General features: G+C 43.4%; 1 protein-coding gene across 2 annotated transcripts in view; it reads right to left on the bottom strand.

Moving 5' to 3' along the window:
* ARRB1 (arrestin beta 1) overlaps positions 1-863 on the bottom strand; it is an 80,741-nt gene extending 79,878 nt beyond the window's left edge. For both annotated transcript variants that reach the window (XM_058545596.1, XM_058545597.1), the window contains exon 1: positions 728-863. In XM_058545596.1, coding sequence (XP_058401579.1) covers positions 728-747 — 20 coding nt within the window. In that variant the 5' untranslated portion in view covers positions 748-863. The remainder of the gene's footprint in view (positions 1-727) is intronic.
* Positions 864-21,420: the final 20,557 nt, after the last annotated feature.

Genomic DNA, 21,420 nt, shown 5'->3' with positions numbered 1-21,420 from the left:
TTTGCGGGGGTCCGTGTTGCTGTGGTCTTGTGGACACTGTGTTGGTGAGATATGTGCCAGCACAAGCGTTCACGACAGAAGGGTGACAATGTGTGTGTGCCAGGAACAGTGTTTGTTACAGTGAGTGCAAGTGACAGCGTATGTGTGTATCAGCATAGGCCAACATGTGTGTGCTGGCATGAAGGTGTGTTAGAGCTGGTGTGTGTTGGAGTGTGACCTGTGTATATATATGCCAAAAAGACTGTCAGCAAGAATGTGTTGATGAGTGTGTGCCAGTAAGTGTGCGACAGTGTGTCACTGTATGTGATGAATGTGTGGCACTGTATAACAGTGTATGTGCCAGCATGAGCGTTTCCATGAATGAGTGTGCCCGTGTGTCCACATGAGCAAGTGTATCATTGTCTGTCAACCTGCCCCCGTGTGTCTCTGCTTCTGCTGGCCAGTGCTGGGTGTCAGCGAGCGACTGTGTGTGAGTGGGTCTCTGCGGCGGCGGCGACGAGCCGCAAGCCAGATGTGGTCCTGTCCTCTCCCCTCGGTACTCCCGCCACGGCCCTGCCAGCGACCGCCCTGGAGACCTCGGGCGGGAGAGCTGAGCGCCGCGGAGCCAGGCGTCGGCGGTCCTGGGGGGACCGTGAACGCAGAGCCAGGACGCAGACTCGAACCCCCGCCCGTGCCCTCGCCCAGGTCGCCCCCACGCGCACCGGGCCGGGCCGCCGCTCGCACTCACCGTGTCCCTTTGTCGCCCATGGTCCGCGGCGGCCGCACGGAGGTGCGCGGCGTCAGCTCCCGGGCTGGAAAATCCCCGGGCGGCAGGAGGAGCGCGGGCCAGCCGGCTCCCGGCTCCCTGCTCCGCCTCCTCCGAGCTCCGGCCGCCGCCGCCGCCGCCCCCGCCCCGTCCCCGCCCGCCGCCCGCCGCGCCGCACAGCGCCCAGGCTGGGCCAGGGGCGTGGAGCCGGGCGGGGAGTGTGCGCGCGTGTCTGTGCGCGCGCCGCCCAGCGAGCCGCGAGGGCAGGGCGGAGGGGCGCGTCAGGGCCCGGAGGTCGGCATTTGGGGGTCCACGCGCGCGCGTGCCCAGCTGTGTGTGTGTGTGTGTGTGTGTGTGTGTGTGGTGTACGTGAGGGCCACGCTGGGGTACACATACGTGCGCGTGTGTGCACACGAGTGTGCCGGTGCGGGTGTGTGTGCACGGCTTGTGTGCGGTGGGAGTGTATTTGTGTGGATGAGCCGTGTGCACGTCTTTATGCAGTTGTGCGTGTGTGCAAGCCTGCTCCCCCACGCACGCTGGGGGCAGGCAGCCTTTGTGTGTGAGGGAGGGTGGAAGCTCACGGTCTGCCCGCCCAAGGCCGAGCTCCTGGTGGCGCCCTTGGTGGGGTGGGGTGGGGTGGGGGTGGGGGTCCGTCCGGGTGTCTGGCGTGGCCTTCGCCCTGTGCGTCGCCCTCCCCCGCCCCAACTGCTCGCCCTTCTGGAGAGAAAACACCCAACAACCCAACAGGGACAGGAAGAAGGGGCGGAGGGGGCAGGAGAAGGCAGCGCCAAAGCTGGGGAACTGGAGAGGGTGGGAGGGGGACCGGAGGCCAGCAGGGGCAGCGGTGGCTGCCGGGAAGAGGAAGCAGTGAGAAGAGATAAGGAAGGGGGCATAGAGCCGGCCTGCTGCGGTCTGGGAGTCTTGGCCTGGCCGGGTAGCATAAAAGGGGAAGTGTCAGGGCCCAGCTCCACCGCCTGCTGTAAATGACCCTGGACGCCAGCCCTCTCAGAACCAATCTCCGAACGAGTAAAGTGGGATGCTAACACCGGCTTGCAGAATTGTTCTTAGGTGTTTGCTGGCCTCCCCTGAGTGCCTGACACACAGTAGGGACCCAGTAGATGTTAGCCCATTCCTCCGCAACCCTCTTGGTGTCCTCAAAATCCTGGAACTCTGCTTTGTCTGAGATCCCTTCCTGTCTTGCAGATAGTGGGAGAGCGTGAGGTCTTTCCTACTCCCTCACTGCTGGGATTTGGCTAATTGGCCCTGATAGGTCCCTAATATTGGCATATTAATGGGAGGAAAGGAAGCTATCATTTACTCTGATGTGATTGTGGGTCTGTAAACATCTCCTGTAATTATGCTCAGAAGCAGTTACCTATGCTGGTTATATATAGTTGGGTAACAATATCTCAGTATAATTACATAATTATGTCCAGATGGGCGGGTGGTGGAGGAGGGGAGGTGCCAACGGGCAAGCAGGGTGGTCCAGGCTCTGAGCAATGTTAGGAATTAGGAGAGTGTGGATTAGGGCCCAGAACCTTCCTCCTGGTCTTGGCCTCTCCGCTTCACCCTCACTCCCATAGGGGAAGGAGAAGAAGCCACCTGCTGTTTCTGCTGAGGTCAGGGGTCTTGAGAGGAGCACACCAGAGTCCTGCACCATGACAGGAGGCTCACTGTGTGAACCAGAGAGGACCCTAACCAGGATGGAGAGGCCAGGTCCCACCACTCTCTGCATCAATTTCCCCACCTAGAAAACACAGGTTCAACCCAACCACATGATCTCCAGCGGCTTTCCTTGTGATGATGCCCAAAGCACCTGGATTTAAAAATTCAGCAAATTCTTCATTTGGCTCAATAAATACTTGTGTTTAGTTTACTATAAAACATAATGTTGTAAATTACTTTCAAGTAACACAAACAGTCTAGGAAGATGCATCAGATGGTTTCAGGTAACCCCTGCCCCACACAGCTCTTCCCAGCCCAGTTTGGAAAGCACGGCTCTAACATTCTAGGGACACTGAGCAGATGGTAGGCTGTGGAGTCAACATGCGAGATTTCAAGTACATCCCCACTAGCCTATAAACTTCATGAGGGGGTGTATGGTGTGCCTGGCACTACTTGAGGCTCACAATTCTATGAGATAAATGCTCTTTTCCCTTTTTTATAAATGAGCAAACTGATAGTAAGAGAAGGTAAGTAGTTTGCCCAAATCTGTAGCCTCCTCTGGACCTTGACTCTGACCTCCCTTCCTCGGGTCCTCCCCAAAGGGAAGCTAATACATAGTAGAGGCAGAACTTGGCCATTGATTCACTTCATTCAATAACTGTTTGTTGAATGTGCCATGCATGGTTCCAGGAACTTACAAATCAGTGATCAATAGGACAAACAGAACTGTCATTCCAGTGAGGGATCTAGGATGGGGGAAGAGGAGTTAATATTTTTGCTTTACTTGTCAGGCTCTTCAGACAACGTAGTTATGTATTCCCAGTATAATTAAAATTAATAAAAATGTAAAAGTAGTCATGCTGAGGAGACCTCTATAAATATAAACAATCTAATTTCAGGCAGTAATAATTGTTATGAGGGAAATAAAACAGTGATGAAGCAAAGAGTGATGGGGGGCACAAGTACTTAGACAAAGGCTCTTCCAGGAGATGACCTCTGGCTGAGACCTGCAGGTGAGGACCCAGTGATACGTGGTGTGCGGGGAGAGCCAGGGGAGGAGCTGACCCTGTGAAGGAGCAGCAAGTACAGAAGCGGGGCCTTTCTGAAGCCGGGAACAAGGACAGGGCGCCTGGGTTTGGGTGAACAGGGAAGGAGTGGTGCAGATCGTGCAGGGCTTGTGGTCGGGGCTGAGGAGTTTGGGGAGCCAGTGGAGGGTTTAGGAGATGAGTAACAGTACCTGCTTTCCATTTTTAAAGGTCACGCTGGCTGTTGGATGGAGATGTCTTGGAGCGAGACAAAAGCAGAGACAGGGCATCCCATTATTGCAGTAGACAAGAGAGAGCAGATGGTGGTTTGGACTAGGGTGGTGGCAGCAGAAATGAGAAGTAAAGGGGTTCATGTATATTTGGAGGTAGAGCCAACGCGGTGCTCGCAACTGTGGACACTGGAGGATCCAGGATTACTCTGAGGTTTGGGACAGGTCTTTTTGTTCCACCCTCCACGCAGGTCACCTCCCCACACATTTCTCCAAGGGCACTGATGGTTGGGAGAACTGGAGGCGCCTTCCTTCCTGTCTCAACTCATTTGTAATACATCCGCCACCTGAAAATCAGAATGATTTTTCTAAAAGGCAAATAGATTCTACTACTGAGGCTCATAGGAGATGGTCATCCTCAACTATGTCCCAACTTGGGCCAGTTCCATGCCTGAAATTTACCACTCACAATAATAATTCCGTACCAAAAAAGAGAGAGAGAGAAAGGAAGTATTTTTCTTGCTTTATAGATAAGAAAACAAAGGCTCTAGAGGGAAAGTGGCGAAGCCAAGGACAGAGCAAATAAAATGTAGAGCTGTGGCTCAAACCTGAAGTCTCTGCCCAGCTGGTGGGGTAGCTGAATGTCAGACTGCAGTGCGAGTGCGCGGGTGGCTGGGTGGCGGGGGTATGAGTCTTCAGCTCCCCGTTCAACAAAGGATGTGAGGCTGACTGATGCATGCCTTTGAGATGTTAAAGGGTAATAAACTAAGCAGCTTCCCTACCTCGGCCCCAACCAGAAATCTGGGTGTCATCCTTGACTCCTCCTTTGCCCCACTCAATCCAAATCAAGCCAGTCCAGGACATCTACTTCCTAAGTGTCTCCAAGTAAAGCTGGAGAGGTAGGTAGGAGCCAGACCACGCTGGGCCTGGAGGGCCGTGTTAAGGAATTTGGTCTTTATCCAAAGATCAATGAAGAAGCTTTAAAAGATTTTAAGCAGAGCGGTGACATGCTCAGACATGCGTTTTGAGAATGGCTCTGGCTGTTGTTTGAAGAATGGACTGGACATGGGCCAGAGGGGATGCAGAGGGGGAGGCCAGTTAGGAGGTGGTGTCGCAGTTAAGGCAAGAGATGATAATTGCATTCCAGGGAGAGGACATTCAACAGCTGCAAAGCCAGGGAGGAAGGAAAGGGCACGACACTTTGGAAGAATTCAGATGGATCTGTGGCCAAAGCACAGAGAGGGCAGGGCAGGGCTGGAAAGTAGGATGGAGGCCATATCCTGAGGAAGCAGGCTCACAGACAGGTCAGCCCCCCTTTATGGCAGGGGCTGTTTTAGGTTTGTCTAACAAGATCTCCAGTTTGCCTAATAAAATTTCGTCATGGTGGGATTATTCGTATTTAACTATCACTAGATGGACAATTCGAGGGTCTCATTTGTAATCAACAAAACCAATTCTGGCTGACTTAAACATACAAAGAATTTATTGGCAGCATATTCAGGTAGCTGCAACTGCTGAACAGCAAACATCACAACTCATATCCCCACTGTTGATAGCACCAAACCTAGCCCTTTTGAGGCCCCAGAAAATAGATATGGCCACTGCCACTTCTGTCACCAGAATGGATTCTTCGCTGACCCAACATCTTTGAGTCAAAGGCCCCCCTGCATCTGACTGGCTGAGCCTAGTCATGTGCCCTTGCCCTAGTCACATGATCTTGCCCTTGCTGCAAGGACACTGAGGAACTGTGTTGTTGGCATTTGTGATTTCCATATTGGGAGGCAGGCTTTAACTTACTCCAAGATTCATAGGGTGGAGGATTCCCCAGACATAAGTAGGGAGTTTAGAGGTTGTGTAGCCACAAAATACAAATATCCACTTCACTGTGAAATGCAGCTAAGTGAGTTACAATAACAGCTCAGAGCCAGGAGATGACAGATGCCCTTGCTAACAGAGAGGCCTTTGCCAGGTTGTCTTAGTATTGTTAGCTTTCTAGAAAAGAGATACAGTGGTTCTGATTCTAGTAATGGTCAAGTATTTTGTATCAGACTAACCCTCCCGCAGATAACAATATAAACTTTGGATGAAATATAAAAACAAGGATTTGAAGGCACTGGAGAGCAAACAAAAAGAGTCCAAAACTGGAGGGGACTTCACTCTTGAAAGATGGGAACCACACTGGGTGAAATCTACTTTTATATGCTTTCCCCTGAGGGCACTCCTCAGTCTGGGCAGTGTAGGGAAGCTAGAACTCAAGAACTCAAGAAGAAAACTGGAGGGAGCAGAAAGCTGCTTGAGGTATTAGAGGAAGGAATTTGGGGGCTGCTAGAATGGCTAGAAATTGAAGGCGGGGATCCTGGGAAGGAGGGAGCCATAGAGGGGTTAAGATTCTAAATCTGCATATAGACTGTCCTCGGGTCCTTGGCTGACTCCTAACTGTATATACACAGGGCTGACTCCCAGGGGAAAGCAGTAGTTAGAAAGCCGAAAGAACTGAGCAGAGATTTCAGATGTTTCCCACCACATGGACGTTTCCATTTCAGATGTTTAACACAGGGGAGATAGGTTTGAGTCTCCCCAAGTTACAGCAACTTAGCAAACACCTTGGGTTTTCCAATGAAACCTCAGAAGTGCCATACTTTAACAATAAAGACTGTGTTCCAAGAGTAAGGATTTTGGCCCAAGATTAAAGGTGAAATAAAATAGACCCAATAGCCAACAATTGGAAACAATCTAAATCTGGTTTTACATTGTTTGGATAGACAAAATGAGGTATATCCATATAAAGGGCTACTATGCAGCAATTAAAAGAAACTAAATATTGATACATGTTATGACGTGGATGATCTTCAAAAACATTATGCTATGTGGAAAAAACCAGACACAAAAGATCATATTTTGTATGATTCCATTTATATGAAATGTCCAGAAAAGGCAAATATATAGAGATGGAAAGTAGATTAATAGCTGCCTGGGACAGAGGTGAGAAGGGAGGAAATGGGGATTGACAGTAAATGGTCATGAGGGATCTTATTGGGGTGAAGGAAATGTTCTAAAACTTGGTAAATTTGCTAAAAAGAATCATTGAATTGTACACTTGAAATTATGAATTATATGATATGCCTCTATGTAAAAGATGCCTCAATAAAGTTATATCTTCAAAAACTGAGTGATAAAATCAACAGAAATTACTTAAACATCAAATTGTGAATTGTAACAATTTTTTTCCAGATCATCCCCAAAAGGGTAATTAAGAGGAAGAGAGAAATTTTTTTGTGTGTGTGTGAGGAAGATCAGCCCTGAGCTAACATCCATACTAATCCTTCTCTTTTTGCTGAGGAAGACCAGCTCTGAGCTAACATCTATTGCCAATCCTCCTCCTTTCTCTTTTTCCCCCCAAAGCCCCAGCAGATAGTTGTATGTCATAGTTGCACATCCTTCTAGTTGCTGTATGTGGGACACGGCCTCAGAATGGCCAGAGAAGCAGTGCATCGGTGCGCGCCCGGGATCCGAACCCGGGCCGCCAGTAGCGGAGCGCGCACACTTAACTGCTAAGCCACGGAGCCGGCCCCAGAAGAGAGAAATTTTAAATAGAAGTGATGTATGTTCTCTTAGATTTCTCAACAATTCAGTTAATGAATAGGAGTTATTCAATTCCTCCTAATGAATAGGAGGAATTCAATTAATGAATAGTTTGAATAATTAAACTAACACATTGAAATTTTTTTTAATGTTTTCCTGATTTGACATAAAATACTGACATTGATGAAGATAATATAAAACTCATGACAGGACACTACAGGGAGGTGCTCAATGACAACCTAGTTAAAGAATAAAAGAGTATTTAAGATTAGTCATCATATACAAAAAAAAATTTAAAAAATTTAAAAAAAATTTAAATTATTTTTTAAGCTGAAATCTTCTTACAGTTTATATATGAAAGAAACATTGTTTTGTACCAAATTTGACAAGAACCTCAAAATTTTATGTGACATTACCGGTGACAGATTTTTAAGCTGAAAGAAACTTTTCTAAACTATTAATGATAAAAAATTAATAAAAAGTGAAATAGATCTGCCTTAACAAAGCATAAAATCAAGCTTCCACAGTTCAAGATGATCAGCCAGTAATTTAACCACCTTTTAGAACAAAAGTCAATATGCTCCATAGGAAGATGACAGAGTCTAGAGTCTCCACAGTGTGTCATCTATAACATCCAGTATAAAAATAAAAATTACTAGACATGTGAAAAACAAGCAAAACAGAAAAATGTAACACATAGTCAAGCAAAAAAGCAGTCAATAAAAACAGAATCCAAGATAACCCAGATGCTGGAATTATCAAACAAGTATTTTAAGCCTGCTATTATAAATATGTTCAAGGGCTTAAAGGAAAATATGTTCATAATGAGTGAACAGATGGGTAAATTTCAGCACAGAAATGGAAAAAAAATTTAAAGAACCAAATGGAAAATTTAGAGCTCAAAATACAATATTTGAAATGAAAAATTCACTGATTGTGCTTACTTATGATTGGCAGCAGCAGAAGAAAGAGTGAGTGACCTTGAAGATAGGTTTAAATCATCCATTTTGAAGAATAAAGAGAAGAAAGGATTGCCTCACTGACTTGTGGACAAAATCATGTAGTTTCAGTCCCAGAAAAAGAAGTGACACCTCACCAAAGAAGATATACCGATGGCAAATAAGTATACGAAAAGATGCTCCACATCATTTGTCATCAGGGAAATGCAAATGAAAACAGCAATGAGATACTACTGCACATCTATTAGAATGGACAAAATCTGAAACACTGACAACACCAAATGCTGGTGAGGATGTGGAGAAACAGAAACTCTCATTCATAGCTGATAAGAATGAAAAATGGTAGAGTCACTTTGGAAGTCAGTTTGACAGCTCCTTACAAAACTAAACATACTTTTACCATACGATCCAGCAATTGTGCTTCTTGGTATTTACCCAAATGAGTTGAAAACTTCTGTCCACACAAGAACCTGCATACAGATGTTTATAGCAACTTTATTCATAATTGCCAAAACTTGGAAACAACCAAGATGTCTTCCAGTAGGTGAATGGATACATAAACTGGTGTACATCCAGACAATGGAATATTATTCAGTGCTAAAAACAAATGAGCTATCAAGACATGGAGGAAACTTAAATGCATATTACTAAGTGAAAGAAGCAAATATGAAAAGGCTACATACTATATGATTCCATGCTATATGGCACTCTGGAAAAGGCAAACTATGAAGACAGTAAAAAGACCAGTGGTTGCTAGGCATTGAGGGAGAGGGGAGGGATGAATAGGTGAGCACAGATGATTTTTAGGGCAGTGAAAATACTCTGTATGATACTTCAATGGTGGATGCATGTCATTGCAAATCCTTAGAATGTACAACACCCAGAGCGAACCCTAATGTAAACTATAGACTTTGGGTGATTATGATATGTCAATGTATGTTCGTCAGTTGTAACAAATATGTCACTCTGGTGGGGGACGTTGATAGTAGGGGAGGCTATGCATGTGTGGGGTTGGGGGTATATGGGAAATCTCTGTACCTTCCTTTCAATTTTGCTGTGAACCTAAAATTTCTCTAAAAAAAATCCTAAAGAATAATAATTTTTTCAAAGAAGTGAGAATGGGGCAGAAAAAATTTTGAATAAATAATGACTAGGAATTTCATAAATTTGATGAAAAACATCAACTTATGGATCCAAGGAGCCCATAAAAACCCAAGTAGGATAAATACAAACAAACAACATCTAAGTACATCGTAATCAAACTGCTGAAAACTCAAGACAAAGAGGAAATCTTGAAAGCAGCCAGAGAAAAAAGACTCATCACACACGAGACTATACACAGAGAAGCAATACAAATGAGGGTTGATTTCTCCGAAACAACAGAGGCCAGAAGACAATGGAATAACACCTTTAAAGTGCTGAAAGGGAAAAACAAATAAACTGTCAACCCAGAATTCTATATCTGGCAAAAATATCCTTCAAAAAATGAAAATGAAATAAAGATAAATACTACCTTCAGATAAATGAAAGTAGAGAATATTCATCACCAGCAGAGCTGCAGTACAAGAAAAGCTAAAGGAAGTTCTTCAGGCTGAAGGAAAATGACACCAGGCGGAAAGTTAGATCTTTAGAAAGGAATGAAGAGCACCAGAAGTGGTAAATATATGGACAAATAGAATGCATTTTTTTCTTTACTTTTAACCGGCTGTTAAACACCAAAATAATAACATTTTATTATGGGGTTTTTAATGCATGTAAAAGTAAACTATAGGACAACAATAGGACATAGAGGACAGGATACATAAAATTATATTGTTTCAAGGATCATATATTGTATTCTAAGTAGACTGTAATAAATTAAGCATGTGTACTATAATCCCTAGAGCAATCATTTAAAAATTAAAAAGTAAATAAATTAGCCCTGGAGGCCTCTGAGACTTCAACTACTGCCTCCACCTCCACCAACTGGGCCATCATTTTGAAGGGAGGACCTTGTGCTGTGATAAACAGGCTGTGGCAGTTTATTACGTTCTGGATGCTTTCCCTGCCCAATCCTGCCCCTCCACTTTTATTTCTCCTGTTGTCACCCTTAATACACCCTTTACAGTTCTAACTCAGTATCAGCATCTGCTTCTCGGAGGACCAACTGACTCATCCCATGGAGTGCACAGTATGACTCTTGTACACACAGTTCAAAAGCAGGCAGAAACCACAGGGATGGGGCAGAAGCAAGGTTATTCCTTGGGAGGCAGTATTTACTGCAAGGGGCCCAAGAAATCCTTCTGGAGTGGTAGACACATCCTATGTCTAGATCTGGCTGTGGTTGTGTTTGTTCAGTCAATAAATACTCACTGAGAAAAAAAAAGTAAATAAAATTAAAATGGAGTATTCAAAATATTTGATTTACCCAAAAGAAGACAGAAAAGGAGAAATGGGAACAAAAAAGACATGGGACAAAAGAAGAAAACGAAAAGCAAAATGGTAAACCTAAATCCTACCATATAAAAAAATTACATTAAATATAAATGGAATAAACATTCCAATTAAAAGAATAAAAAAGTAAGATTCAGCTATATGCTGCCTTCAAGAGATGCACTTTAAAGACACAAATGTATAGAAAATAGAGGGATCAGAAAAGACATACCATGAAAACTGTGAGCATAAGAAAGCTAATTTAGTTATATTAATGTCAGAGAAAGTAGACTTCAAGATAAGATTATTCTTTGAGATAAAGAGGGACATTCCATAATGATAAAAGGGTCAATTGATCAGGAAGATATAACAGCCATAAATGGGTATGCACTTATTAAAAGAACTTCAAAATACATGAAGGAAAAACTGACAGAACTAAACAGAGAAATAGACAAACTCACAATTATGTTGGAGATTTTAACATTCCTCTCTCCATAAATAAGAAAATTTGGATAAGCATAAGATTTGAACAGTACTGTCAACCATCTTAGCCTAATTGACATTTGTAGAATTATACAACCAACAATTGCAGAATACACATTCCTTTCATGTGCACATAGAATACTCACCAAGATGAACTGCTACATTAAAAAAAAACCCTAAATAAATGTCAAAAGATTGAAATCTTATAGACTACATTCTCTGAACACAAGAGAATTAAATTAGAAATCATTAAAATTGGGCTGGCCCCGTGGCTTAGTGGTTAAGTGCGCACGCTCCACTACCGGCGGCCCAGGTTCGGATCCCAGGCGTGCATCGACGCACCGCTTCTCCGACCACGCTGAGGCCATGTCTCACACACAGCAACTAGAAGGATGTGCAGCTATGACATACTATCTACTGGGGCTTTGGGGAAAAAAAGGAGGAGAATTGGCAATAGATGTTAGCTCAGAGCCGGTCTTCCTTAGCAAAAAAGAGGAGGATTAGCATGGATGTTAGCTCAGGGCTGATCTTCCTCACACACACAAAAAAAGAAATCACTAAAATTAAGATATCTAGGGCTTCATTTAGATTTAGAAATTTAAAAACAGACTTCTAAATAGCCTATGAGTCAGAGAAGAAATCATAAGGAAAATTCGAAATTATTTTGTAATGAATGGTAAAGAAAATGCAACATATAAACATTTGTGGGATGCAGTTAAAGCAGTGGTTTGTGGGAAATGTGTATTTTCTATGTTTATAGTAGAAAGGAAGAAAGGTTTAGAATCAATCATCTAAATTTCTACCTTCAGGGCCGGCCTGGTGGCTTAGCGGTTAAGCAGGGGCGCTCCGCTACTGGCGGCCCGGGTTCGGATCACGGGCACGCACCAACGCACCGCTTGTCCGGCCATGCTGAGGCTGCGTCCCACATACAGCAACTAGAAGGATGTGCAACTATGACATACAACTATCTACTGGGGCTTTGGGGGAAAAAAAGGAGGAGGATTGGCAATAGATGTTAGCTCAGAGCCGATCTTCCTCAGCAAAAAGAGGAGGATTAGCACGGATGTTAGCTCAGGGCTGATCTTCCTCACAAAAAAATACATAAATAAATAAATAAATTTCTACCTTCAGAATCAAGAAAACAAAGATCAGATTAAATCTAGAGCAAGTGGAAGAAAGGAAATAATATGGAAGATAAGTCAATGAAATAAAAAAAATAGAGAAAGTCAACAAAGCCAAAAGTTAGTACTGTAAAAAACAAAATAATAAGATTATTAAATCCCTTTAACACTGATTTTTTTAAAGTAAATACAAGTTACTAAAATCAAGAATGAAAATGAGAATTATCACACAGATTCTATAGACATAATATGGATGATGAGGGAAATTATGAACAACTTTATGCCAATAAATTCAACAACTTAGATGAAATGGGTAAATTCCTTGAAAGACACAAATTACCAAAACGGACACGAAAAGAATAGAAAATCTGAATTCATAATCAAATCTAATTTCATTATCAAAAACCTTGTCACAAAGAAACTCCATGTCTAAAGGATTTCAATGGTGAATTATAAAAAACATTTAAGGAAGAAGTAATACCAATCTTGCACAAAAATGCTCAGAACATAAAGGAAGGAACACTTCCCGACTTGTTTTATGTGGCCAGAATAATCCTGATACCAACACCTAAAAAAGATATTACAAGAAAAAAAAAACTGTAGATAAATAGTATTCCACATGAATCTAGATGCAAAAAAATTGTAAGCAAATTGAATCCAGCTGTAGATGAAAGACACAATACGTCATGACCCTGTGGGATTTATCTCAGGATATAAGGTTGGCTCAACATTCTAAAATCAGTGTAATTTACTACCTTAATAGATTAAAGGAGAAAAGCCAGATGACCATCCCAATAGATGCAGATAAAAGCATTTGGCAAAATTCAACACTCATGATAAAAACTCTCACTCAGCAAATTAGCAATAAAAGGATACCTCCTCAACTTAATAAAGGGGAACTATGAAAAGCCTACAACTAATGTGATACTTAAACTTGAAATACTGAATGCTTTCCCCTTAAGATCAGGAACAAGGCAAGGACCTCAGTTCTCACCACATCTGTTTAACGTGATACCAGAGATCTTAATCATTGCACTAAGGAATAAAAAGAAACAAAATGCACAAAGATTGGAAGGAAAGAAGTAGCGCTGTCTGTATTTGCAGATGACATGATTGTTAACATGGAAAATACTAAGGGATGTACAAACAACTACTAGAATTAATAAATGAAGTCAATATATAAAAAATCAATTGTATATCTATATCCTAGCATGACAGAACTGAAAATTAAATTTAAAATTCTATTTACAACAGCATCAAAAAACATAAAATACTTAGGAATAAATTTAACAAAAGACATGCAAGACCTTTACCCTTACACTGAAAATCATAACACATTGTTGAGAGAAATCAAAGGAGATCCAAATAAATGAAGAAATATACCAAGTTCAGGGTTTGAAAGACTCAGTATTGGGCTATTTTCCCAAAACTGATCTATAAATTCAATAGAATCCCAATCAAAATCTCAATAAGGTTTTTTTTTTAAGTAGACACTGATATGAAAAATTTATATGGAGGGCCAGCCCCGTGGCTTAGCGGTTAAGTGCGCGCTCCGCTACTGGTAGCCTGGGTCCGGATCCCGGGCGCGCACCGACATACCGCTTCTCCCGCCATGCTGAGGCCACATCCCACATACAGCAACTAGAAGGATGTGCACGTATGACATACAACTATCTACTGGGGCTTTGGGGAAAAAAAGGAGGAGGATTGGCAATAGATGTTAGCTCAGAGCCGGTCTTCCTCAGCAAAAAGAGGAGGATTAGCATGGATGTTAGCTCAGGGCTGATCTTTCTCACACACACACACACACACAAAATATATATATATATAAAATTTATATGGAAAGAGCTAAATCAATCTTGGGGGAAAAAAAGGACAAGTCGGAGGACCCATACGACATGATTTCAAAACTTAATATCAAGCTCCAGTCGTGAAGACGGAATGGTACTGGTGTAAGGAAAGACAAATAGATATCCATATCCTCAGCCCCAAAACAGCTCTGAAGCTCAGCAAGTGCGAGGTAAATTGTTGGATGAATGGCCATGCTGAAGGAGCAGAGGGGCCGTGCCTCTGGGACCACACCTACCCAAGGTGGGCTGTTTTCTGCAGCCACAACCCTGCACACACTGCCCTCATCTAGCCCCGTCATGTCCCCTCCCACTCTGCACCTTCTGTCAAAGCTCCACCAATGTGTTTCTGCCTTCAGCACTTACATACATTTAAATTATTTTTATAAAAGTAATACTTGTTTGTTTTTTCAAAATGCTCAATACAGAACATTACTAAGGAAACACTCAGTCTTGCTCCAGCCCAGCCCACCCGGCCCTATATCCCCTCTCTAGAGGAAACCAGTAACCTTTTCTGCTTTGAGGTGTGGTGGCTTTCACCACAAATCTGATTAACATGCATATACTTCCATTGCTTGGTTTAGCAACTGAATTAGTATTTATTGACTCCCTTCATGAAAAAATGAAGAAATCTGCTCACTTACACGACTGCTCATCTTCCAATTCCTTCCACATTGTGTTAGTTATAGTGTTAGTTCATTCTTCTATTGGTTACTTCTTCAAGCTCAATAATCACTTAAAACCTTTATTTCCAGTTCCATCCACTTTAGCTCTATCTCGTGGTTTCTACCCTGTAAAATGAAGAGCTTCGCACCTGCGCTCTAGTTCACCTCTCCTCCACCCCAGCCTGCCGACTCAGACACCTATACCCTTACTTTTACATTGCCAAGAGTTATCATATTTACATATGTTCTGTAACTATAATTACGTCTTTGGTGCTTTATCTAGAGAGTCATTCTGATCATTTAAATCCAGTCAACAGCACATACAATATTGTGATTAGAAATAAATTCTAACTTGAGATTATATTGGGTCCATAAAACAAGAAAGGAATGCTGAGAATAAGGATCAATCAGAAAACATGAAAGAGTTCTGGGAAATAAAAACTATGATTGTGAAAATTAAAAATATCATTTGAAAGTCTGGAAGCTAGCACCGGAAAGTAAGGAAGCGCTTAAATAAATCAAGATGGGGTGTGTCAAAGGCACACAGGAGCCATCCTGAAAGAGCTCTCAGTAGCCAAAGCTGGGACAATTTGAGCAACAAAATAAATAGTGTAGGATTGGAGTATAAACCCAAAGCATAAGATAAATATACTTAAGTCCATGCTGATATAAATAAACGATTGAATAAATAAATACACAGGGAGAAGGAACAAATCTTCCTTACAGAGAATTCCAGATAACATATGTAGCTTCTCTCCCCTCCAGATGGAGCTTAATTGGCTCTCCCACCGTGAATGTGAGCTGGATTTGGTGACTCACTTCCAAAGAATAGAGTATGGAAAGGGAAAAAAATAGTAGCTTGACAGTGGAGAAATCTGACACACTGCTTATTCAAGCGATCAAGGGTACCATCACTAGCTGATGTCATGTGATGAGAGGGGCACTTCACCTTTGTGGTGTTCTCCCCCAAATCACCTCACCCCCTAATCAGGAGAAAAAAATCAAAATTGAGGGATGTTCTACAAAATACCTGACTAGTACTCTTCAAAACTGACAGTGATTAAAAAAAAAAAAAAAAAAAAACACACAAGGGAAGAATGAGAAACTGTCACACTGTAGACTCAGGAGACATGATGACTAAATACAATGTGGCATACTGGACTGGGTCCTGGAACAGAAAAGAAGCATTAGTGGAAAAACTGTTGAAATTCTAATAAAATCTGGAGTTTCGATAATGGTAATGTATGAATGTGCATTTCTTCATTCGGATGTCCTGTGGTTATGTAAGATGCTAATGTGAGAGAAAACTGGGTGAAGGGTATATGTGAACTGCCTTCATTATCTTTGCAACTTCTCTATAAATCTAAAATTATTCCAAAATAAGAAAATTTACTTTAAAAATGTCTAGAAGCAAAAGTCATGGAATTCTCCAAGAATACAGAGAGAAAAAAGAATTAATTTAAATGAGGGAAAAAAATTGAATCATAAAGGATCAATTCAAGAGGCCTGAGATCTGTGTCATGAGAATTTCGGAGAGAAAAGGGACAATAGATGCAAGAAAATAATCAGAGAAATAATAGAAGAAAATTTCCCAAAAGCAACCAAAAAATGAATCTTTAGATTAAAAGTGCCCATTGAATTCTGAGCAGAATCAAAGAAAAAAACATACATACCTAGGGCTTCATGAGGTTTCAGAAAGCCCAACAGCTTCTGGAAACTGAAAACAAATAAACAGATTATCTATAAAGGAATAAAGATCAAATTAGCATTGGGCTTCTCTGAAGATAGAAGCTAGGAAATAATGGCTGCAAAGTGCTGAGGGAAAATGTTCCTGAACCAGCCAAACTAAAAGACAAGCGTAGGGGGCTGGCCCCGTGGCTTAGTGGTTAGGTGCGTGCGCTCCACTGCTGGCGGCCGGGGTTCGGATCTCGGGCGCGCGCCCATGCACCGCTTCTCCGGCCATGCTGAGGCCGCGTCCCACATACAGCAACTAGAAGGATGTGGAACTATGACATACAACTATCTACTGGGGCTTTGGGGGGAAAAATAAACAAATAAAGTTAAAAAAAAAAAACAAGTGTAGGGGCAAAATAGACTTGTGAGAATGAATAAAGTTCACTTCCTATGCACTTTTGCTGAAAAAAATTACTTGAGCTTGTGCTCCAGGAAAACAAAAAAGGAAAGATATAATGTCGTGCTTTGATTCTTAAAGCATAGTTCCAGGAGCGGCATCTGGCAATGTGTTAGAAACGCAAATTCTCAGGCCCCATCCCGGACCTATTAAATGAGAAACTCTGAGGATGGGGCCCAGTGATCTGTGTTTTCACAAGTTTGAGAATTAACTGGGGTCGTGGATGGTGCTTTCAAATCCCCTTCACCAGTCCCATGCAGCCATCACCCTGCAGCTGTGAGTTGCTGCACAAAATGCTCCCCTGTCTCAAGGTGGGACAAACTCCAGAGTCTCCATGGGACCAGGCTGAAGCTAGTCTCCAGCCAAGAGCACCTCCTTGCTTAGCTTTCTTCCCCCGTTCTGTCCTAGTGACAGCGATTAACTGGCGGAGTGGTCTCACTTTCACAAGAATCCTTGTCTCAGGCTCTGCTTCTGGGGAGCCTGACCTAAGACACATAATATCCAAGAAACAATAGAACTAAGCCAGACACATATTGAAAAGAAACCCCAGGGTGCTAACTGTTCGCCTAGAAGTATTTGATTTAAAGTAGAACAGGAAAACAGAAGGATCTGATAACAATGTCTTAAAAATGTCTTCAAGAGTGAAGTGGATTCCAGTCAACAGAAAGTACAATTAAGAAGCTAGAAGCTCTTAGTCATATGGCAAAGAAGGTACATGTTTCTTTTCTCAGAAAGGAATAAAAAAGGTGCCAAGAAGCTTCAGGAAAAATGCAAAACTGTACCAGAAAATAGTGATTCAAATATGAAGTAAACAAAAACATGGCATGATTGTAAGCAATTGATGACATCTAAGGAAAGTGAAGCATTTGACCTTAACATATGAAATATTTTATTTTTTTGGCCTTAATTTATTTTACTTTTATTATGGAAAAATTAAACATATGCAGATGTAGAAAGAATAGCAAACTGAACCCCATGTACCCATCACAAATATCTAGTCAGTTTTCAAATTTCCCTAAATGTCTCACGTTTTTTTCCCTTTTTTACAGCTGGTTTGTTTGAATCAGGATCCAAACAAGGTCTATTGATTGTACCTAGAGCCAGCCCTGATGGCCTAGTGGTTAAGGTTCGGTGCTGTCACGGCTTTGGTGGCCCAGGTTCGCTTCCCAGTCACGGAACCATACCACCCGTCTGTCAGTTGCCATGCTGTGGTGGCAGCTCACATAGAAGAACTAGATGGACTTACAACTAGGATATACAACCATGCACTGGGGCTTTGGGGAGGAAAACAAAATGAAATGAAATGAAATGAAATGAAATGAAATGAAATGAAATGAAATAAAATAAAATAAAATAAAATAAAATAAAATATTGCATCTAGTTGCTATGTCTCCTAAATCTCTCCCAGGCCACAGGGGAATGCTCCACTTGGACAGCACCGTTTAGGGACTTACAATGACATTTCCTTCTCTGCTGATCCAGTCACCCTCTAAAATCTGCAAGGATTGTTTTGCTCCTGCTTTAAGGCCAAATCCCTTGTCTTAATCACTATTGTCTCCTGAAATAACCACTGGGCAGTCTTTAAGTTCCGGCTGCTTCAAGCTCTCTCAAATCTTCAGTTTCTTTAGAGTCAAAAGAATCTCCGATTTCTTTTGGTCTTAAAGGACCTTTTCTTGGTGGTCCAGTCTATATAGAAATTTGGGGTCCCCTGTTCCGGCGTAAACACTGAGGCAGGTGTCCAATGTCTAGAAATCTTCTGGACTCTTCTGCTTACTAAAGGTCATTAAGATTGCCCCTGGTTACACATGCTATGGACACTTGAGAGCCAGATGGGATTAAAGATATGCAGACATGGCTCTGATTGATATGTGAACTTCTCAGAAAATCCAGAAAGTTTAGCTTAGGAGCCAAAAGGTGTTTGGAGCTACAGCCACAAAAGACACTCAGGAACTATCTGCAGCCGTGGATCCCGGGTTTTGTTATAAAGAGCCCTCCTGACCACGGAGATGTGGATGTGGCCTGGGCTGGGGCACACAGATTGCCATCACGGAATTTTCTGCCTCTGGCCCAACCCTGGGTCATAGGTTCTGGACTTGATTAGTCCTTCTCTCCTCTTTATCTGGTGGCTGGTTACAGGAAGGGCAGAGAGGACAGGCAGGGCTGGAACACAAGATGAAGGGAGCTTTGATCTCAGCTGCCCAAGACCTCACAGCTACCAAGTGGTCAGGCCAGAGTTTGAACCCAGGTCAGTCCGGCTCCATATTTTACCCCCTTCTCCTTCCTCCTCACTCCCATGGAAGCTGGGAGCCAAGGGAGAAGTCCTAAGGTGACCTGGGTATTCCCTGAGAGCCCCAAAGGGAATCAGAACAGCCAAGTTTCCTGCAGTTAAACAGTTGACTCAGACAAATATCAACAGACACTCCCAGAAACATGAAACCAAAAGTCAACCAACCAACCAACAGAAACGGTCCTTTTGACAGGTGAGGGAAAATCAAAGAATTATTCACGTCAACCTCTTCGGTGTTGCCTTAGAAGCCTGGGTGACATTTACCAGCTAATTTTTTTTTTTTTCAGTGGGGCGGGTGGATATCTTGAATATGCCAGACACTGAGTCCCTGCCCTCAAGGAAACTCCCTGGGTGCTCTCTCCCTGTGAATGACAAACCCCTGACGGCAGGACGACTTTCATCATGTTTCGTCGTCTATTCTCATTGCCAGCACAGGGCCAGGCGCAAAGTAAACACTCCGTGAATGAATTTCCCTCTTGCAAATTAGCCCACTCTCTCTGCCCCCTGATAGTTCTTCAATTATTCAGTGATTTTGTAAATTATTAGAAAAGAGAAAACTGTAGCCAAGGAAGGGAATTTAGAGGTGAAATGACACGTGCTGTTTTGTAGACAAATTTTTTTAACTGCTTTCCCGGGTAAAGTAAGGGAAGCAGAGGGAGAGAATACTGGCCTTAGAACAGCCCCCCTTATCTGCTGAGGAAAAGGCTTTCGATTTCCGGAGGGGCTGTGGGGCCGGTGGGGACTATGCGCTGTGTTCAAGGATCTCTAGGGATCCAGAGCCCTGAAGTTGGGATGGTCATCAGGAGCACATCTTCAGGCTTCTAGGAATGGGTTCATTTATTCATTCATTCATTCAACGTGTACTTATTGAGCACCTATTGTGTCCCCTTGTTTGAAGCACTGGGGATACAGCAATACATAAAAGTTTAAAAATTCCTGCCCTGTCATGGAACTTACATTCTAGTCAGGACAGCAGGGGAAAATCAACAAGTAAGATGAAATTATAAATGCATTTACCCCTTGACCCAGCAATCCCATTTCTGGGATGGCTAGACTTTCGCCTAGGGCTTCATCTGCACAGTGAAAAATGATGTAGGCTCAGGTTATTGATTGAAGCACTATTTGTAACAGCAAACACACAACTTTGAACCTAACCACGTGAATGTATTATCCATTCAAATCAAAACAAAAAAAATTTTAATTTAGTCTAGGTTTTATTAGATGATGATAAATGTGAAATGAAGAAAAATAAAGTAGGGAACGGGACTAGGTAATGCTGCAAGGGGGTGCTGCTATTTTAAATCGATTGTCAGGGAAACGCTAATGGAGAAGACAACATTTGAGGAAAGGCCTGAAGGAGATGAGGATGTACTGGGGAAGTGTTCTAGGCAGGGGGAACAGCAGGTGCAAAGGCCCTGAGGTGGAAGCCCCTGGCAGTCCAGCTGAGTTGGAGCAGAGTGAGCCAGGGGCAGAGGGTACTATCCCAGGCGCTCTGAGTCTGAGGGACTGCAGCTACGGGGGCTCAGGGCCCTGGGAGACTCCCTTCTCATGCTGGCATCCCTAGTTCTTTCAAACATTTCTCCAAATGACACCTGGTCCTCCCATGGATCTTCTCTGCCCGTGACTGTTCCTCCTACAGTGTGATGCCCAGAACTGTACTGGCTAGTGTCTTCAGTGCCTTCCATCGCCGCCTCCAGCCCGCCCGCCTCTCAGCAGTGCTGCCAGCTGTCCACCGCCCCCTCCTGGGAACTCTCTTCCCCACTGGCCCTCCTGACGTCAACCCCTACCTACCTCTCTGACCATTTCCTGTAAGTGTCCTCACTGTCCCTAAACACTGAGGCTCCCAGGCTCTATCCTCATCCTATTCTCTCTCTCTTACCAGCTCTCGCCATCCCACCCTCCCCGAGGTCTTCTGCCACATTTCTCTCCCTAGCCCAGACCCCCAGTTCTTCTGCCTCCTGGCCCTGGCTCTGGGTATCTCAGGCACCTTGGACTCCACATAGGTCCAGGGCTGGACTCACCACCCGCTGATACCCCTCTGCCCCCACACTAGTCAGGCCGGTCCTCTGGACGCCCTCTCCTGGACAGTGTGGACCATGCTCGCTGCCTGCACCTTCCACGCCTGCCCACCTGAGAGGTATGGAACCAGCTCTGCCTGGTGGCTGACGCCTCCCCAGCACCTAGCACAGCACCTGGCACACAGTGAGAGCTCAATAAATAAACTTTATCGAATGACTGGACAGTCTCATCCACGGCCTCCAGCCTCTG

The sequence above is a fragment of the Diceros bicornis genome, chromosome 7, assembly GCF_020826845.1.
Source record: "Diceros bicornis minor isolate mBicDic1 chromosome 7, mDicBic1.mat.cur, whole genome shotgun sequence".
NCBI classification, from domain to species: Eukaryota; Metazoa; Chordata; class Mammalia; order Perissodactyla; family Rhinocerotidae; genus Diceros; species Diceros bicornis.
The sequence above is the reverse complement of the archived record's forward strand: the minus strand, read 5'-3'. Positions and strand labels throughout refer to the sequence as shown.